At 40.9% G+C, this 21,185-nt stretch overlaps 1 protein-coding gene across 5 annotated transcripts in view; it reads left to right on the top strand.

The window, feature by feature from the left end:
• The window catches only part of Cfap54 (cilia and flagella associated protein 54), a 279,965-nt gene that overhangs the window by 193,592 nt on the left and 65,188 nt on the right, over window positions 1–21,185 (top strand). For all 5 annotated transcript variants that reach the window (XR_013106305.1, XM_076919997.1, XM_076919995.1 and 2 more), the window contains 5 exons: window positions 2,135–2,290; window positions 4,800–4,905; window positions 5,804–5,891; window positions 10,390–10,488; window positions 11,749–11,890. Coding sequence is in view for 4 of the 5 variants with exons in the window: in XM_076919997.1 (XP_076776112.1) it covers window positions 2,135–2,290; window positions 4,800–4,905; window positions 5,804–5,891; window positions 10,390–10,488; window positions 11,749–11,890 (591 nt within the window). In the remaining variant the exon portion in view is untranslated. The remainder of the gene's footprint in view (window positions 1–2,134; window positions 2,291–4,799; window positions 4,906–5,803; window positions 5,892–10,389; window positions 10,489–11,748; window positions 11,891–21,185) is intronic.

Below are 21,185 nucleotides of genomic sequence, written 5' to 3'. Positions count from 1 at the left end.
ATTGTCTGATCCCTCTTGGGAAGTCCAGGAGGCAGCCAGCCACAGTTACCCTTTTCTAGAACTCGCAGAGAGTTCTGCAGAGAGCATTCAGGCTCTCCCTAAGGTACCATCTCTGATCTTTGACATAAGCCTTCCTGACTCTGTTTCTCAGGGTCCTGTTTGCTCAGAGAGCAGAAACCTGGTGGTGATGGCTCTCTCTGTTGTCATTTGTCACCTTCTAGAACCCTCTTTCCTCCTCTACCAGTAGCTGCTCAGCCAAAAGAATCAGTCGTAAGACTGGACTGGCAAAGGGAGGCCAGCAAGCATATGTTCAGGGTACCATCTCCCCAGAATCTCCCCCTTCTCTCTCTTCTCCTTTGATCTGTTCTCCATACTCACCACTGGCACATGAATTTCACTCCATAGATCATGGTATCTTGTAAGCCTCCTTAAGGATGGATTAAAACAACTAGCTGGCTTATCCTTGCAGCTCAGTCGATGACCACATCCAAGCCATCCCCCTGCCACACAGTCTGCTTTTTATTTGAGTTCTGTATGAGCTCAGAGCACAGACTGTATAAAAATCAAATCTACTCTCGGCTTTTCTGACTTCCTGATCTTGAAGATCTGTCACCAGTCACTGACAATACTGTTGCTTCTTTGGAGACGCATTTGAAGCTGAACAGCTTGCTTCCTGCTGAATTATATTAAATACAGCCTTTAAAAACAAAACCACCAGCTCCTTTCTGTCAAAACAATGTCAGTTTCACAACAAGGTTTTTTTTTTTTTTTTGAGTTGGTGTTTACTGGGAAAGGGAACATTTCAATATTATGAAGCAGGAAAGCATCCACAAGTAGCTTTTGCCACAGTTTTCCCTTACAGCATATATTACATCACAGGAATTTTGCTACTTGCTCCTTTTGATCCTTTGTGATACACACACACACACACACACACACACACACACACGAAACAGAGTTAAACAAGGTTGTCACCCACTGACCTAAATAACCGTACTGTCTAGCTTGGCTTCTGGGGCTTTTTCAAGATCTGGACAGGCCAGAATCCTATTCTGCTCCCACAATGCCCTACAGTTTCTTTTCTTGTGACCGACCATTCATGTGTTATTTTAACTACTTGTCTTGATGATTGTATTCTTGGTTAATCAACAGTTCCATGATGTCACTCTTAGGATACTGTGTTGTAGTTTAGGGTGTGGGCCATGGGGCCAGGCTGTTTTAGGTTCTAATCATGGTCATGTGACTTTGGGCAAGTTATTTACAGTTTTGAGCTATCACCCTGTCTTCTGTCAAATGTTGCCCACTTAGTGTTGTGAATCACAGGGGAAATTCATGTGTACTTCATGAGATGGTACTTGGCGTGTAGGGAAACATTTAACAAGTCTTAGATCTTGTTATTTTTCTCATTTAAATCTAGTATTCAAAGATCTAAAAAATATTTTTTGATGTATTTGATGTCATGTAGAACAATGTTTCATAACCAAGCAATGGTGTGGCTCATGCCTTTAGTCCCAGCACTTGGGCAGCAAAGGCAGGCTGATCTCTGAGTTTAAGGCCAGCCTGGTCTACAGAGTGAGTTCAAGGACAGCCAGGGCTACACAGAGAAACCCTGTCTCAAAAAACCAAAAGAAAATATGTGTCTTCCATTCAATAACCCTTCCATGCAGTCATTAAATATGAGAGCTCCTAAGGAGAATGGCACGTAGCCCTTGTCTATAAAGAGCTTTGTGTTGATGGCAGAATATTATATAATGAGCAACCAGTGCATTTCATAGAAAGAAAAGCATTGCTTATTAATATATGCACATCTATTCATAGTGAACAGTACACAACGTCCAGATGTTTCTTTGCTAATAGCATTGCCTTAAGAGCATGGGAGTTGTTTTATAAGCACCAGGAAAAACTGAGAACTGGAGAGACTTGGAGACGATTGTTGATTTTAAAAATAATGTAGCAGATTGGAGGTTTATCAAAGATCAAATTACTGGTGTAGTTCACTGACAGATTAATTGCTGGGGCTCTTTAAAACATTCATGGCTACTAGGAACTGTGAAGAGAAGTCCACTGACTTAGTGGCTTGCTCTGATCCCTGAAGGCTTCATTGTTTTGCCTCTACCCAAACGTTTCTCTTTAGGACACACCTTGGCCAAGCAGGTATCTTTTGGCGGCAAGAGGAAGGACATCAGTAAGTGGCTGCCTGTTCTTCACATCTTTGACATGGCTTTGAAGGTCTGTAGGGCAACCGCCACAGAAGAATATGAAGTGGAGGCTGAAATTCTGTTTCAGAAAGGTGAGTTGTACCTGGCATAAGAACTGGGATAAAGCCTGTAGAAGTGTGCAGTTATTAATACTCAACTTCTCGATTGTGAAAACCATAGCCTTTACAGAGAGCTCAGCAGTTACAAGGCACATGAACACTCTCTGTAAATCTCAGGTTCTGATCAAAGGCCTCTCTTAGATTTTAGCTAAAAAGAAGTCACTGCTGATTGACGTCCTCACATAAAGTTTAATGTTTGGTTAAAAAGAACATCAATATCTGCCACGTCACCACACAGTCCGTGGTGGTGGAGATGACTCAGCAGTTTTAAGGATGTAATGCTCTCAGAGAGGATCTGAGTCTGGTTCCCAGCATCGGCGTTAGGAGGAGCTACCACCTGTAACTCCAGCTCCATGGTTGCCAACAAGCCTTTCTGGTCTCGGTGGGTACCTCCACTGATGCTCACATATACCTCCTCCCACGTACATAAATATATACATCATTTAAAAATGAAAATTTAGGGCTAGAGAGATGACCCAGCAGTTAAGAACACTGACTTCTCCAGAGGACCCAGGTTTGATTCCCAGCATGAACATGGCTGTAATTTAAATTACATTGGATCTAATGACTTCTTTTGGTCTCCTCAGGTACCAGGCATACACATGATATACAGACATACATGTAGACAAAACCATCTGTACATATAAAAAAATTAAAAATAAATCTTTTAAAATATGTGTTAAATAATAATAAGTCAAATTGTAATTATTAATTACAACACTAAAGAATGATTTATTATTAAATGATAATAATACATTTAGTGTTTTCTATTATTTTACTACCTATTAGAACAGTTTGGTTACTTTCTATAAGTAAGAGATAACATTAAATTAAAATTTAATAACTGTAGAATAGGTGCCTTTAGAACTTACAGACAGTGCATTCATATGATTTTACCATGGCCATTGTAGCTACAAGAAAACCACAGGATAACGGTCGTTGTTAGTTACTGAACTAGACATGTCATATGAGAGTTAACATCTTACATGCCAGCAGCTACTAAATGAGAATATCCAAATGGGAATCCTGTTTCCCTCCCATCCCCTGGTCCTTTTCCTTCCTGCTGCACAAAAACTGTGGCTCTTACTCATGGTGACTGTAGAGTTCCCTTTCCTGGCATTTTTGCTACAGGGGAGATGTCTCAGTTCCTGTACTTGAAGGATGGTGTTCACCATGGGAGACACATGAGGGGAGGGCACTGCCATGATCTCTAAGTATTTGCAAGCATTTGTAGGCTTTTTAAAGAACTTGTTTTTCAGTAGGTTTATTTTATGTATATATGTGGGTATATGTATGTATGCATTTATGCATGTATGTATGTATGTATTTTTTTATTTATGTTGTTTTGAAACACGGTTTCTCTCTGTAGCCCTGGCTGTTCTGAAACTTGATCTGTAGGCCAGGCTGACTTTGGACTGAGAGATCTGCTTGCCTCTACCTCCCGAGTGCTGTGAATCAGGCATACAACATCACTGCCCAGCTTTCATTAAGTTTATTCTTAAAACTTAAAAACTAGGCTGGAAAGATAGCTCAACCATTAAAGGCTAGGCTCACTGCCCCTCTCCCCCAGTTAAAATTTAACACCTTTGCTCTTAATTGACAAAAATTGTACCTTTTAGCTACAGCGTAATGCTTGCCTATTTGTATACAGTATGAACTCATTAAATCTAGCTAATTAAATTTATTCAAAACATTTCATTTTGTTGCATGAGCCTTTAAGAAACTAATTCCTCAACACTTTTAAAGTATATAATTCTCTCTAATTATAATCATGAGGCTATATAGTAGAACACAGAACTCCTCTATCTTGACTGAAGTGTTACCAGCACCTCGCTGTTTCCCATATACTAGCAACCAGCACTCTGCTTTCTACTACAAGAATGGAGCTTTCTTGGATTCATACATTAACATAGGAACATCATTCAGTGTTCGCCTTTCTATGCCTGGCTTCTTTTGCTTAGCATAGTGTCACAGGTTCATGTGTGCAAATGGCAGCATTTCTTTCTCTTGATGCTGGATAATATTCTTCATGTACACATATACATATCATATTTTTTTTTTAAAAAAAAATCCATTTAGCCTCCAAGAGTGCTCTGGCTTACTCCATCTCATTATGGTTATGAATACTGCCTCAATGAGCATAAGGATACAGCTGCGTTATTTTTGGTATTTGTGAAATGGACAAGGGCAAGATGCTAGAGGAGAGGAATCACAAAGTAAGAAACGTAGGCTGTAGGCCAGTGATGCCGGGAATCAGACTGCATCCTTATTGAAAGCATTCCACACCTTCAGGGAGAAGGAGGCTTTAACTCTTTCATCCTGAGCTTATCTTTCATCAGGAAATGACCAAGACCTGCACAGGACAACAGTCCAGCTTCCAGAGTTTGCAGAATGAAATATCTACTCTTCCATTAACAACAATAAACACAGTATGGGAAATCATCTTTACACTTGTTTTTTTTTTTTCTTCTTCTTCTTTCAGGCAGAATAGAGCGCCAAATGCTGATGGAAGAGAAATCTCCAATTGCACACGTAGAGAGTTTTTTCGAAGCTATTCAAATAAGTCTGAGAAATGATCAGAACCCAGGGTAATGACATGTCATTCTTGTCAAACTGTTCCTGTATGGTCTGAGTTCTGTGTGGTGGTGCCCAGAAGATTTGAGAAAGGAATGAATGAGAAATCTTGTTATGGCAAGACTTGTGCTCTTGGATTCATCCGGACAGCAGGTTCATTGACTGTCTTTTCAAGCTTGTTGCTTTTGGCTCTGACCAAAGGCCTCCTTTACAGGAAAAGATGGGATGCCTTCCATTTATCGTAGCAACATTCTAGGCTGCAAACTGGTTCTCACCTAGACCCAGGTTGCATGTCAATATTAAGGCTATATGGACTTCCTCTGGCTTACAACGAGAAGATCCTTCTTTGGATATGAAAGAGTTTAGAAGGGTTTATTTATAGTCTCTGTAGTCATCCATAAGTCCATTTAATTCTGTATAGAAATTACCTCAATATTGAGAGGAAGCCACTGTTGTTAGATCAGCACTGACACAAGAGGCCTCAACTGATACTTTAAGAGTTCATATATAGATCTGACTATTATCACTGCCTTCCGTGGAGTTCCCTGTCTCTTTCCATTTTAATTAGTTTAGAAGAGTAAACAGAGGCCTGCTTTTCAAGGATGGCTTCATTCACTGTGATGTCTTTAGTGACTCTTTGCTAGAACGTTCCAGAAAGGTTTTTGCTAAGCTCTGTGTCAATCGTAGCCTGGGATGTTGCTAGCACAAAAACAGGAAGAATGCTGAGGACTCTCCTAGCTCTTCTCTTTGCAGAGGAAGATCCTACTAACTGTGGCCTAAAGATACATAGGTTAGGAGGGTACTTGTTGGCCTATACTTACCATCCACTATCCCAGACACTGTTGGCAAAGCAGGCGAAGAGGTTGTGCAAAAGAAGAGTGAGGCTGAGGCTAATATCATATCATTTTTTAGGTTGATAAGGGATTCCTACCTTGAAATTGCCCTGATGTATTTCTATCTGAAGAAGCCAAGGAAGAAGGTTTCAGCAACAACACTCAAGGTAACAGTTGCGTTTATGGAATTAGAAACTGCCTGCCTCTGATTGTTTTCAGTAACTGTGAAAGAATAAGGTGTTTTCCTATGTGACTTGAGGACATTAGCTCATCACTTCATAGTGCCTCTTTGCACTATGCAGTCTTAACGCACACTTGCTGTTAAATGCCTCTTTGGAGACACTAGGCAGAACTCTGGAAATTGATTTCATTTAGGTGTTTCTGTTTGTTATAATGATGCACCCAGAATGCTGGCTATGTAAAATACTCAAAAGCAGCTAGTGGTTAGAGATGCTCAGGAGAATACAGGAAATGGACAAATGCTATTCTGAAACCAATATGACCTGACAGAATTAATTATCCTTCATAGATGTATCAAGCGCCTATGTTGATCCAGCCTTTCTTCTAGAAGGTGAAAAGTCAGTGCCAAGATAAATGTAGTTCCTCTTCTCAGAGAGCTGATGGAAGAAGACAGGTCTTATGGTAGCAGACACGGAAAGCCAGAAGAAAACAAGGGAGGAAGAGAGGAAGAGAAGGGGCCCTCTGTAGGGAAATTTCTGATGAGAAAATTACTTTGGTTGCTAGAATGGTAAATGAAAATGGTTGTATGACTATATATACACACATATATTTATATTTGTTTGTTTTGAAGTAGGGGCTCTCTGTGTAGCCCTTGATGTCTTGAGACTTTCTCTGTAGACCAGGCTGGCCTTAAACTCACAGACTTCTACTTGCCTCTGCCTCTCAAATGTGAGGCACTGCAACTGGCTCAAGTCTCTAATGTCTGAGGTGTCATAAACATGATTTAAAATGTCTGGGCAAATAAATTTAGTCAATTGAATTACTTATATGATAGCTGCCTTAGGTGGGTACCGCCACTTAAACAATCAAAATGACTATAAACTAGGAAAGGTTGCTTGGGTGGTATGAAAAAAATGTTTATTGCCAGTTAGAGAAAAAACAAGTGTTCAGTTTTCATGGAGAGCAGCACTGAAAAGTAGTCGAACGTCTGAATAACATTGCTTTCTGGGCCTGTTAAAGAGATATGCTTGCAATTATGAATGTCAAGTGGGATTTGAAGGGGAAAGTAGTTTAATCCCATAAAATCTGTATATCTTGACATAACATAAATATTTTAGCAAGTTATAAAATTACCAGAGGCACAGAAAATAGCCCCAAAACAAATAAAAACACTCACTCAGGCATATTCGGGCTGTTGAAATACAACATTTGAAATTTGTCTTAATAGAAACAACACAAAAAAAAACTTAAAAGCCAGCAGGACTGGAGCCACTGAGATGGGTCAGTTGGTAACAGGCACTTGCCACTGAGTCTTATTCCCAGGATGAACATGGCAGAAAGAACCAACTAGAGCAAGTTGTCTTGTGACTGCAGCAGGTGCACTGTGGCATATAAGTGCCCCCAAATAAGTAGATAAAATATAAAACAAAATAAACAGTAGTGGTTTTTTGTTTGTTTGTTTTGATTTTTTTTTTTTTTTGCTTTAAACATTGTACAAGCAGCACAGTCTTAGGCTTGCATCTCAGCCTGACATATCAGAGTGACTTCAGAAGCCTCACTGTTCCACCTCTGACACAGAGGTGGCTATCTATGCCTTTTAGTGTCGTCAGGAAGTACTGAGCATGATGTATTAAGTACTGTTAACTTTACCTAGCTTCAACACGACCTCTATACTCTCCATCAAGTATTGTATATATGCAGTAGACTATCCAGTAATTATTAGTTAAATCTAATTAACATTTTTTGAGCATCCATCTATTTATTCACAAACTAAACATTTATGAAGGGCTTGATGCAATACCAGCTGTGGCCTTCACTTTCCCTAGGGAGCCAGAGTCTAGCAAGGGAAAGACACAACTGAATGATACCTTGATAAGGATCGTGAACACAATATGCCAAGGTGGAGACGAGACAAACTGACTCTCTTCCCTGGGAATACAGTAGAAGGCTTCACAGATGAGCAGGGTCAGAAGAGGAATGGAATTTCCCAAGCATTTAAGCAGGGAAAAGAGTTCAAAGACAAAGATCAGTTGTGTCAGCTTGTTTTCTTTTTTTTTTTTCCTTGTCATATATACACATTCTAGACATCTTACTGGATGTACCATTCACACATATTTTCTCCCAACAGGTGATCTGTGGTGTTTAGCGACAAGGGAGTTTTTAATTTTTATGAAGTTCAGGGAAGAGCTTTTCCTTTTTTATGGATTGTGTTTTGAGCGGCGTACTGACGTTCCTGAGAATCCATTGATCTCTGAGTCTACCTTTATGTGTGTTTCATTCTCTGATACTTTAGCTTTGGGTAAGATTTCAGGTCTCGGAGCACATGCCCTTTAGCTCCACTGTTCATCTTCAAAATTCTTTTGGTTCATACAGACCTTCTAATCTTCACACACATTTCCCAGACTATTTCTCAATTTGTGCAAAGAAACAATGAATTGGATTTTTTTTTTTCCCTTTGAGGAATTCTGTTGATGCTATAGTACAGTCTGATGGCAGTTTGTCGGAACAGTATTAAGTCTTCAGGGACAAAAATTATCTCTATAGAAATATGATTGATTCATATGTATTGTTAAATTTTATATTCCATGCCCTCATGAGCTTGTTCATTGATTTTAACAGAGGATGTGTGTGTGCACATGTGCACATGTATGTGTTTCTTAGGATTTTCTGTATATACGATCACATCTTTTATAAGTAAGTATGCTCTTATGGCTTCATCACCAATCATTCCAGGTTTTCTCTTATTCTTTTCTGGTTCCATGGGCTGTGAAATGTTGACACCTCTCCATCTAAAAAAGAAAGCCCATCATGTTCTTTCCCCAATGAGAATTTTTTTAAAATATTTTATTTATTTATTTTCTGTAAGTGAGTACACTGTAGCTATCTTCAGACACACCAGAAGAGGGCATCAGATCCCATTATAGATGGTTGTGAGCCACCATGTGGTTGCTGGGAATTGAACTCAGGACCTCTGAAAGAGCAGTCAGTGCTCTTAACCACTGAGCCATCTCTCCAGCCCCTGCCCCCGCCCCAATGAGAATTTTAAAAATTCTCTTTTGAGCCCAAGTCTGGCCATCTTGATAATGTTTTCCTCTTAGTTAAAAGTGGCTGCATTCCCTAGTGTCTGTATCACTAATTGGACCCACCTTTCTCTGGATTCTTTGATTCGAGCTGGCAGTCTTGCTTCCAGACTTGCAGTAGGTAAATTACTCAGGCTTAGTAAGGTAGTAGTTGTTTTTACACTAGAGCCCACATAGTTCCCTAAAGGGCCTTATCTTGGGCAGAGCTATACAGTTTATATACACACAGAGAAGTCTAACTTGATATCCTTTTCTCCAGACTTCTCACCATGTAGAGTGGCCACATCAGAGTGTTTTACCCAGTCTACTCCACATTCCTGGTACCCAGGATCTCATTTCTTCCTATGTGCCTTCTAGACAGAAGTAAATCACTGACCTTCTTTATGTCACTATACGCTTAATTCTTCTGTTTTCTTGAAAAAAACAAAGACATCACCAAAGCATGAATACCAAAAAATTAAAACGTAGGGTTCTAATTACTTAAGGCTTACTTGTTTTTCAAGAAGTTTCACTGTGTAGCCCTGGCTGTCCTGGAACTTGCTCTGTAGACCAGCAAAGATCCATCTTCCTCTGCCTCCACTGAGATTAAAGTCTTGTAAACCATCATACTTAATCTAATTACTTAAAATTTTAAAACCTTAGTTAAAATTTATTTACTTCAGTTATCTTTAAAAGTATAAGTTACTATGTCTGCTGTGTTCATTTTGTAGCATTAAACTTCCTGTGTTTAAAAATTGAATGTATATAAGTGTAGATGTGAATGGATTTATATATGTAGATAAAGACAGGGAGATGTGCTCAAGGTAAAGACTGTGTCTGTTTGTGTTTTATTTTCTATTATTCTATGGAGTTATGAAAATCTCTTTAGTATTCTTCATAACAAGATTTTAATATCAAAACCACTGAGTCACTGAGGAGTCTGAGGCCAGAGAATCTTGAGTTTGGGGCCAGCAGGGCTATGAGTTCCATATCAAACCAACAGAAAGCAAAACAAATTTGAATATTTTCATTCCTGGTCTTTTTGCCCCCATTGCATTTAGTTTAAATCACTTCTATTAAAATGGAATTTGACATCACTTAAAAAGATATTTTTATTAGCTTAATACATAAGTCATATAAACTCATTACAGAAAATTAGGAAAAATATAATCACTCTTAAGATGGTGTAATTTCAGCTTGTATATACAGAAATATGTGTGCGCTTTTAAAATGTAGGATTATATATGCACGCGATTTTGTAGCATGGTTTTCTTTCTGGTATATTTTGAATATTTTTTCATGGCAAGGATATTATACTTCTTGATGGCTGCATGTTATTCCACCAACATATCATCTGGTGATATGAGGTTTGTCAAAAACCACTGTGATAGTCTTTATCCTAAATGCTTTCTATTTACTGTTTTAGCCTCTTCCCAGAAGGCTCAGTTCTTTTAAAGAACCAGTAGCAACTCGATTGGAGATGTATAGCTCACTGGCCTGGATTGCAATAAGAGCTGCTGCACAGGTTAGAGTGTGTATGTTGACCCTTCCTGTTGTCCTGTGTCCTCCATTGTTGACCCTCCCTGTTGTCTTGTGTCCTCCATTGTTGGTCCTCTTTTTTGTCTTGTGTTGTCCACTATTGCTCCTCCCTCTTTTCTTGCCTGTGTTCTCCATCTATCAGCCGCCATAGAAGTACAATGAATCTGCTGGAAAGAAAGGAGAAGTTGCACTTGGGGAGGGATTCTATCTGCTATGTCTGTTTGGAGACTTGAGAAATAGTCTCTCCACCTGTGTAGCATTTACAATCACTAGTAACCAGACACAACCCTTTCCATTTCCCCTTAATGAAATGTTGGCTGTACATGTGTACCTGTTTGACATTTTGGCACATGCATGTAATAGCTGTATGATGTAGCTTATTTAAAGTGACTTATACATTAATTAAATTGTCAAAGCTAACCAATTGGCTTGCCTGTGATGCATATTCCCCATGTCAGGGATCACATTATTTTTTCATACTGTGAGTTTTCTTTCTTCCCTTGTGTTTTAGTTAAGAGTTCTATTGCTGTGAAGAGATGCTGTGACCACTGCAAATCTTATAAAGAGAAACATTTAATTGGGTCAGAGGTTTAGTCCATTACTATTATGGTGGGAACTGAAGAAGGGACTGAGAGTTCTACATCTAGATCATCAGGCAGCAGGAAAAGACTGAGCCACTAGGCCTGGCTTGAAGTTCTGAGACTTCAAAGACCACCCCTAGTGACACACATCCTTCAACAAAGCCATACCTACCCTAGCAAGGCTACACCTCCTAATAGTGCCACCCACATGCAATACATATTGAATATTATTTTGTGAATTGATGCCTTTATGTTTACTGTCTCTGTTTATATTGTGCTGCTATAACAAAACAGCCCACACTGGGTAGTTTGTGTCAAACACGGGATCTACTGACTCACTGTTGTTGAGACTGGTAGGTCAAGGGCTAGCACCTGGGGAGAGCCTTCTTGCTTTATCATTATGAGGCAGAAAGAGGTAGACAAGAACAAAAATAAAATGGGAAGACAGCTTCTCCTATTAGAAGGAGCTTATTTGGTGACCCCTCCCTTAGTCCATGATTTGGGGCCGAGTTCTCTTGCCCTAATTATCTCTCTAAATAAGTCCCCCCACCCCATCCTGGTGCTGCAGTGAGGACCAGACTCCCAGCAAATGAACTAGGAGGGGCACAATCAAACCATAGCGTTTACGAACATATAACATATGAATCCTAATGTATTCATTCTAGGTCAGTGAATCTGTGCTGGGGATCAACCTCCTGATAGGAAAGAAGAATGCCAGGACTGACAAAGTCAATAACATGACATTGCCAACCATTCCAGAGTTTGCCGCTGTGGATCTTCTGTCTTCGTATACAGATTATTTACTCGGTACGTTTGAATGTCTACAGAACTTACCAAAACCTTCCCCGTGTACCATGTAAGCCAAGTTTGGGAGACTTTACTGTTGTGATTTGTTGGCCTTTTGCTTAGAGGAGATAATGGTTTTGGGGGGGGGGGGGATTTCCAGAGTCCTAGGTAGAGTCCTACCTAGGGTCAGTTGCCATAATAGAGTGTGTTCAGTTCGTTACCTGAGTGTACACGTTACTCAACTGGCTGCTACACACCAGAGCTCTAGGGGATGATATGACCTCATACTGTTTATCTTAATAAATTCACAGGTCAGATAGCGCCTCCGGGGAACGTTTGTAGTGTGAGGGAGTTTCTTTGATCCTCTCCTCTAAAACATTCACCGACTCACACTCTCCCAGGGCTCTCTAGTTTTATTAACACTTTTACTTTTGTGTGTACGTTCGAGTGTGCATATTTTAGTGTGCTATCCATTCATCAGTTTCCTGATGGCAGGGCTTGCACTGTCTTACTTCATCCACAGTAGAGCACCCCATCACTGGCACATGCCAGCCATTCAGTCCATTAAGTGAATTGATGAATGCCAGGTGGATAGAGTTTAAGATTGAGTCCCAATTTGTTTGTTTGTTTGTTTTTTATGACTTTTACTTACCTATTGTTGATTCTCTTGTTAGTGAACTACAATATGACTCTCGGATCAGCAGTAGTGTGTTTAATGTTCATTTATGTGCTTGTTCATCCACTTGTCATACATATTTATTGAATGCTTCTCTAAGTGTACTAAGCACTGAAAGGGTGCCTTGGAACAAAGGGGTGCTGATCAGGAAGAGTGATCTCTGTTTTTTTTGTTTTGGTTTGGTTTGGTTTGGTTTTTGGTTTTTGGTTGTTTTTGGTTTTTGGTTGTTTTTGGTTTTTGGTGTGAGCTGAACATTGAGCCAAAGGAGATGAAAATCCCCACACCCCTTAATTCAGCTAGGTGACTGTGGCACCCTCTCACAGCCCTGGGGATCAACTTCCTCTACTGAAGGGCTACCCCTCACTGATGGTCTCATGTCTCACATCAGTCTCTCCAAGTGCCTTCTGGATGATTCAGTAGCCAAAACTATTCCCTGTGTAATAGAGCTTTGGCAGAGGTCAAATAATTAGATAGATATACCAAGGTTTTCTTCTTAAACCTTTATCTCCTTTGTGCCCGATGGACTTTGGCTACCACAGGCTTCTGGGTCATGACCCATGCCTCCATCTTGGCGCTCCCTTCTCCTTGGCGCCTCACAGATAAGTTCACTGGCCCTGTACAGGACACTCTAGAAACCTGGAACCGATCACATTTCTCATGTTTCCAGCATGGCTACCTCCTCTTCTATCAGGTCCTCATTAACTCTGCATAATGTGTCTACTTTATTCTAGTCCTTTGCTTTTCAGGGATAAAAAGGTTTGTCTCTCACACCTAACAACACCTAACAACATCTTCCCTCTCCCTCTGTTGCTCTGCCTCAGGCCTCAGATGGGACTGAGAGATGCTCTGTGAGCAGCTGCTATGGGCCCCAGTTGCAGAGCTCACGGTTACCCACAGCATGTTCTGCTCACAGCAGATACTGGGGTAAGAGCCAGCAGTCAGATCATACAGGCTTGCTGAAGGCCTATCTCACCAACTGATCCCACTGCTCCTAGCAGTGTTCAGTGTGAGGGAGGCAGGGACATGTGCTCTGCCTGGACAAGGGGCGAGAGGCCTGTGAATGTTTGTTGGATGGTAATTCACTCACCAAGCACAGTCAGTGTCTAGAGCAGCAGTTCTCAACCTGTGGGTCGAGACCACTGGGGGGTTGGGTGGGAGGGGTGCATATTGATACTGCATATCAGGTATTTATATTACCATTTATGACAGCAGCAAAATTATAGTGATGAAATAATAATGGAATAACTTTATGGTTGGGGGATTGCCATGACATAGGAAACTGTATTAAAGGGTCACAGCCTTAGGACAGTTGAGAACCACTGGCTTACCTAAGTCCTGTGAACATCTGTATGGAAAGACAGGAAAAGCTGTTGCCATGATCAGCTCATGACATTGGCCATGGGTACACTGTGGAGGACAGTAGTCCCTAAACCGATTGATGTCAGTCCCTCAAGGTGAACCATTTTCATCTTCACTTAATGCTAGGATTGGGTTTTCTGTTCTGTGTGGACGGCTATGTTAGCTCACATTCCAGCTTCTTCAGTTCTGCATTAGACCATTAACACTTCTGTACTATTTTAACTATGAAACTGCTCGCTTGGAAAGTCGAATCTGTTTTTCATTTTACCTTGCATAAAGAATATTAATCTTGCCCTCCAGTCTTTTCCTGGCAGGCTGATAATTAATGCATGCTGATGACTCCACTCGCTTCAGTATTTGGGTTAGAAGGAAGTTCTGAATTCCCACCTGATTTCCACAAATACACAGATGGCCATGAAGTTCATATTAAAATGACTCGCTAAAGGGGAAAAAATTGCTCAACAACAACAAATAAAACTTGTTTGATTTCCTACTCATTAGCATAAATTAGCATCCAGGAAAAACTCACTAATCTAGCTTTAAACAATATTAGTATTCATCAGCGCATGAGTTGATGAGTAATAGTCATCATTGTGTGTACACAGCGCAGTACCAGATATTTCTTTGCTTCTTTCCTTTCCTTCCCACTCCTTTGCTGTGCTATTATTGATGGACTCCAGAGTCTTAAGCTTGCTAAGTATGTATTTCGACATTGAGCTATACCCCAAGTAGAGCCCCAGATGCCTGTGTCTGTCAGAGAGGAGTCATGGAACAAACACAGCTGGGAGGTGGGTCTTCTCTTCCATGAGCTTCTGGCTACATGCAGTTAGAAAAGGCATACACATTGAAAAAAAATACAAATCCATATTTTAGAACGCCATATCACTGGAATGAGGATTAGTGTACCAAAAGCTAAATGGAACTCTTCTTGTGGAAAGTTGGGGACAATCAGGATGGTATGAGAGTTGCTGGGAGCATTGTTTTCTCCTGGGAATAGTGAATTATAGGACAGGTGCAAATGAGTACCAGACAGAAGAGGAATCCAATGTTCTTGACAAAGCAATTCAAGACCTGAATTGTAATGACAGAAACAGCTACCTGTGGAAAATGGACTCCAGATTTCCTTGCCGGAACCGGAGAGACATCATAGGCATTCATAGGACACTAAAAACATTCCGGCAGAATGTTTGGTTCCATTTGCTGAATATTCTGTACATTGTCTTGCAGACCCCAAAATGATGGCCCTCGGTGACCTGAATTTAAACAAGGTGGGACCATGTTTAAATTCAGCGTGAAAACGTGTATTAGCTGCCAACATTGCAGCTGTGTTCAAATATATACAGTCGTCTAGCCTTGATTTTTCTGGTGGCCTTAATGTTAGTTAATTCAGCGGGGATAAAAAAAAATTATTAAATCCTGTAAGACACTTTAAATTAGAAGTACCACTTCGGATTAGTGGTTCCAGATGCAGCCTCTCACAGCTAAATGCACATAAGATAGAGAAAGCTGCAAATGCAGGTCGTGTTGATGAACTCCCGTCAAGACCACAGAGACCTATGGAGCAGAGCTGAGAATACCATTGATGTTGTAGGATGTGCATTGCCTCCTGAGACACAGCTCATCTTCCAGCCTGAAGAAACGGGGCTTGTCCTCCCCTTCCTCACTGGGCCTAGGTTCAGAGATGGACTCCATTTCTCTGCAATGATCTCATTCCCTTATTCCTCCAAGGCTCAATTAATAGAATGGAACTGGAGTGATGAATTTGGTACTCAAATTCCAAACAGTTACATCGTTTACTTATGGGACGGACAGAAATTTACCTGTGCTAGAATAGGGGAGGCATGTGTGCATGCATGTGTGCGTGTGCATGTGCACGCGTGCACGCATCCATCCATCCACCCACCCATCCATGTGCTTTATCACTTGAGAGTATCATAAAAGCAATTACCAAAGCTTGATGAGAGCCAGTTGTAGTGAAGCAGAGCTGTCCTGGTCCAGTGTCTACAAAGATCCAGAGATTTCACTGAAGAAATATCTCATCGATCACTTAAATCTGACAAGGCGGCTAGACAGATGCCTTAGTGGTTAAAGAGATTGGCTTACAAGTATGAATCCCAGTGAGTAGATCCACAATAACCACATAAACACTGGTTGCCTGTGGTGACCCACTTGTAATCCCAGCACTTTGGAAGAAACTATAGGATCTTCAGGTAAAGCTAGCTAGCTTGAGTAGCCAACTCAGCAAGCTCTGAGTTCAACAAGAAACTCCGTCTCAGCAAATGAAATGGCCAGTGATGGAAGAAGATGTCCAACATCAGCCCTTGTCTTTCACACATGGGTACCCAGATGTGCTCCTGTGAGCATCCATATGTACATGCTCACTGTACATACATACACATGTGAAAACATGCTGAGAAGAGACAGTGCCATGGGTACTAGTGAACTGTCAATGCTATCAGTCTTTAAGGCAATAAATATTATACTAGATGGAGTCACAGTGGAAAACAAGAAGCAAGACAATACATGGGAGACAGCAGCAGATGCCATCTTCCTAAAGACAGGAAGATGTGCCTGTCAGAGACACAAAGAAAACAGTCAAGTGCCCTTAGTAGAGTCCCCACAACCAAGAACTGACAACAGCAGGAAGCCTGAAGGCTGGACTACCAGCTGATAATAACAGGTTATTTAACCTCTAGGAAAAATCCAGGGAGAGAGAGCATCAGTAATGCCCATCTTTACAAATGAGGCAAGACACTGAAGAAATAAAACTTAGCCATCTGCTTCTACTAGTCCAGTCCCTTGCCCATCCAGCTTTGCAGGCAGTATTGTTAAATACCATGTCAGACATGAGAAGACACTCCATAGGACATAAGGCAGAGATGGTGCAGAGTTTTAGAACCAGCCTGTTGAAGGCCTGGAGGCCTAGGACCCAGAGGCTGGACAGCCCAAAGATCTAGGATAGAACCAAAAACAACTGGCAAAATAACCAAAACCAAAACAAAACAAAAACAACCAAGTAAATAAGTGACCAAACAAACAAAATGAAAACCAAAAATAACCCCCCCAAAAACAAAAACAAGTCAATGAAATAATTTCTAATGATAGTCTGCTATTATAGATTGGTGCCTAGCCCAGTTGTCATCAGAGGCTTCATCTAGAAACCGATGGAAAAAGATGCTGAGACTGACAGCCAAATATTAGGTGGAGCTTGGGGAATCTTGTGGAACAGGGGAAGGGAGGATTGTAGGAGCCAGAGGGGTCGAGGACATCACAAGAAAACCCACAGAACTGGGTTCTCATATGGGCTCACAGAGACTGAACTGGCAACCGGGGATCCTGGATGAGTTTGACCTAGGCCCTCTGCACATATGCTACTGGTGTGTAGCTGGGTCTTCCTGTGGGATTCTTAACAGTGGGAACAGGGCCTGTCTCTGACTCTGTTGACTACCTTTGGGGCCCTTTTGCTCTTACTGGGTTGCCTTGTTTAGCTTTAATAGGAGAGGGAGTACCTTGTCTTTCTGCAACTTGATATGCCATGGCTGGTTGGTATCCAGAGGAGGCCTATCCATCTCTGAAGAAAAACAGAGGAGGAGTGGATGGGGAGAAGGTGAAGAGGGGAGGTTGAGGGGAAGATTGGGAGGAGAGGAGGGAAGGGAAACCATGGTTGGGATGTAAAAAATAAATAAAAATAAATAAATAATAATCTGGGGGAAAGTGGGGCCTTACTAATTGTCAAATTAATATTTTAGGAAAAGTGATTATAAAATACTCCCCATAAGTGATAAATACTAACAGGAAAGTAACCATTGACAGTGAAAAATTAAATTGCTACAGGTTTATTTTTATTCCACTCCAAGAAAATAAATTTGAAAAGCTCTATAAAATTTATAACTGTCTGGAAAGATATAATTTACTCAAAATTATCTTTATAAAGGTTAAAAAAATTAGATCTATTACTATGGAAGTAATAAAGCTATGTTAGAAATTAAAACTGGAAGTTAAAGTTTATTAATTTAAAACGATTATTAATAAACCTACCACAAGTTAGCAGAAATAACATATTGCAAATGTATTTAATATCTGGTTTTCTAAAAATGAGTTGAACTCTCTAACCTTCTTCTAAAGCAAATCTGCAGAAATGTAATGTTTTCATTGAAGTAAGTTAAGAAAATCCAACCTCACACAGATATGTAGTTAGAAAATGTTGAATATTTAAAGGGCCTCTTCAAATAATTATATTCTTGGTGTCCTAGGCATCACTAGTGAAGTGAGGTTTTGGGGAGGTGGGTAGTTAACTCTGGGGTATTCTCTGAAACCCACATCACTGATGTTTTCTGTCTGCTATAATGCATTAAAATATGCCGGCCCACTTTGCCATCTACATGAACCAATGTCTCATGTAGGATTTCTAAAACTATATAGTATTTCATAGATATCTTCCTTGGCCTTCCACGGGCTCGATCGTCCTTGTGATCTCGGTGAAAGGAACTGAGAGAAGACATAGAACATAGATGGTAGGTAGAGTTTGCCACAAGATAAATGACACTCTAAGAGGACAGTAGGCAGCAGCTGAAGGGACAATGGCAAATTGGATCAGCCTACAGTTTTAGGTAGGATTTATCTATTTCTAAAGCTTCTAGCACAGATAGCTTTCATAAGGGGATTTTCTATTCAGGTGATTGACAGGTCCATTTGGATGGACTTCAGTCTTCATCACGTGGTAGGAGGTGATTTCTTGGAGGGTTTTCTTACCAATTTTTAACTAGAGAGTGATAGATACAGTTGTCAAGTCTCAGCATCTTGATGCCTGTAGAAGATAAAAGCATAGGTAAAGAGCCTTTCAAAGAGGAGTTAACTGTTGCCCCTGAGGGTTCTCCCTGTAGGTTTCAATTAGTACTTGTTCTCCCACTAGGAAAAGAGACTTCTGTTATTTTTCTGATAGCTTTGGCTGTCTTTGGAACCGTGTCTTTAATAATTCATTTATTTTTTTATGTACATTGGTGTTTTGCCTGCATGTCTGTCTGTCTGTGGTTATCAGGTTCCCTGGAGCTGGAGTTACAGTTGTGAGCTGCAGTGTGGGTGCTGGGAATTCAACCGAGGCCCTCTGGAAGAACAGCCAGTGTTCTTTACCACTGAGCCATCTCTGCAGCCCCTGGAATCATGCCTTTGGAATGATTGAACTGTTGGAATTCATTGAATCTAGAAAGAAAATTGGCTTAAAGCCTGGGCTCTGTCACATGGGAACAGATCTGAATTTAGAAAATGGTACCATAAAGACACTTACCATGCTTGGGCCAGGGCCAGTGAGGACCTCTGTAGTCCCTCAGGAGAGCTGCTGCGAAATGCCTCTTAGGGAAGTTAAATCTCCTGACCAAGCATTTTAATAGATAAATTTAGGGTCTAATTGGCATGTTCCATCTTTCAGAGGACCAAGGTCTGTTGCGGCCCAAGCTGCCCCATGTTGGGCACCAAAAATGTTGAGAACCGCACTACCCCATGTTTGGGGGCCAAAATGTTTCAGACCGCTCTATCAATGTTGGAACCCGAACTGCCAAAAGCCTTGGGAGCTAAGTTGTTAGAGCCCTCACTGCCCCAGGCTGCTTGGGTCCGTGTGTGGGGGTTCAGCAAGAGAGGGAGGACGGACTCGAGGAATGGAGACCAGACAGAGTGTGAATCAATCTCGTTTATTCTTCAGTCTCTCTTCTTCTCTCCAAGTCCCTAGTCTTGAGTTCCTAGTCCCTAGTTCCTAGTTCCAGTTGCTAGTCTCTTTCCCAGTTCCAAGTTGTTTCTCCAAGTGCTAAGTGCCTAATGTCTAATCCAAGTGTCTAATACTTAATAATAATCTCTTCTGTCTGCCTCTTGCCTTTTATATGTCTCACTAAGCCACATCTTTAAGTCATGCCCTTAGATCTTGTCTCTAAATCTGATCTTTAAGTCATACACCTTTAAGTCTCATACACCCAAGGGAAAATCCTGGGTATCTAAAACAAGATGTTATCAGAGTGTGCTCAGCTGTTGTAGGCTGTTGTAATCAAGTCTCTTGTCAGGGTATATGGCTCAAGATGGCTGCAAGAATGATAGCCGCCTTCTGTTGGCTCCCCACAGAGGTCTCCAAGAGGATTGAAGATGGTATCTAATTCCTAGAGACCCAGTTACCAAGTATGGGACATAAAGATGTGCCATTACTGAGGCACTTTATAGGGGATTGGGGTTAGTGAGCCCAGTCTTTGTTAATAGGCCTCTGCCAAGTAAAGGGTGAGGACTGGGGAAGGTTTAGTTAAGTGTAAGTTACTTTACAGACAACAGGAAGTTGGAGTGAAACACTAGGTCTCACTGATGCCCATACCCTGACAAAGGTCATTTACTTGGCTCTGTTTCTTGATTGGTGGGCCAGTCAATCACCTGCACAGGAAAACTGCCCCCAGGAAATCCATCTAATAGTTTAGGGACGTTAAGAAATACTATAAAGCATACCTAAGAATGGAAGCCAACACTGTAGTGGCCCCTCTGACTACCACCATCTCTCCTTTGCAGTGGTCAGTGGCTGTTGGCTACCCACCCTTTGAGAGGGATTAACTTTACTTTGTCAAAAACTCCAGCTATCTCCTATGGTGTATTCTATGTGTCTCTGAATTCTTTCAACAGATACAAGGGTCAAGGTGCTGAGACTAGCGTGACAGCTTAAGCGTTTGGAAAACCTTGGTTTCTGGGGGGGGGGGGGATGAGAACATCTTAACTTTGGTCTATTTCCATGGCCAACAGCAAACACTGTAAACTTAAAACACCACCACCATGCCTTTCAGAAAATCAAAACAAAACACCCTAAGTACTGGAAAATTCTTAGTGGTAGGTATAAACTTCCCAAAAATTCAAGATTTCTACTTGAGGACTTGAGTATTTACCAATGACACCAAATCCTGTCAGATATTTCCCTTAAGTCCAGAGGAATTCTTTTTTTTTTTTTTTCAGATATTTGCCCACCAACCTATGCCCGAAATCACCTTATAGTTTGTCAGTTGTTATTTCAAGTTAAATGGTATTTCATGAGAAGGGTAAAGCACATTCAAGCTGCAGCTCTGGAAGAGCCCTTGTCCCCCCCCCTCACCCCACACACAGTAGAGAGGCCTTGCATGCTCTTCATGTTTTGTTACACAGAATATGAAAAAGTTGTGTAGAGTTAATAGCTTTAATGACTTTTACAGCTTCGTCAAGCAAGAAGGACTTAAATGAACATGGCATTTTAATTAATTTATTTGTTTCACATGAAGAACCCAAGGACAG

This window comes from Arvicanthis niloticus, chromosome 22, assembly GCF_011762505.2.
Source record: "Arvicanthis niloticus isolate mArvNil1 chromosome 22, mArvNil1.pat.X, whole genome shotgun sequence".
NCBI lineage: Eukaryota > Metazoa > Chordata > Mammalia > Rodentia > Muridae > Arvicanthis > Arvicanthis niloticus.
This window is presented reverse-complemented; position numbering and strand designations above follow the sequence as displayed.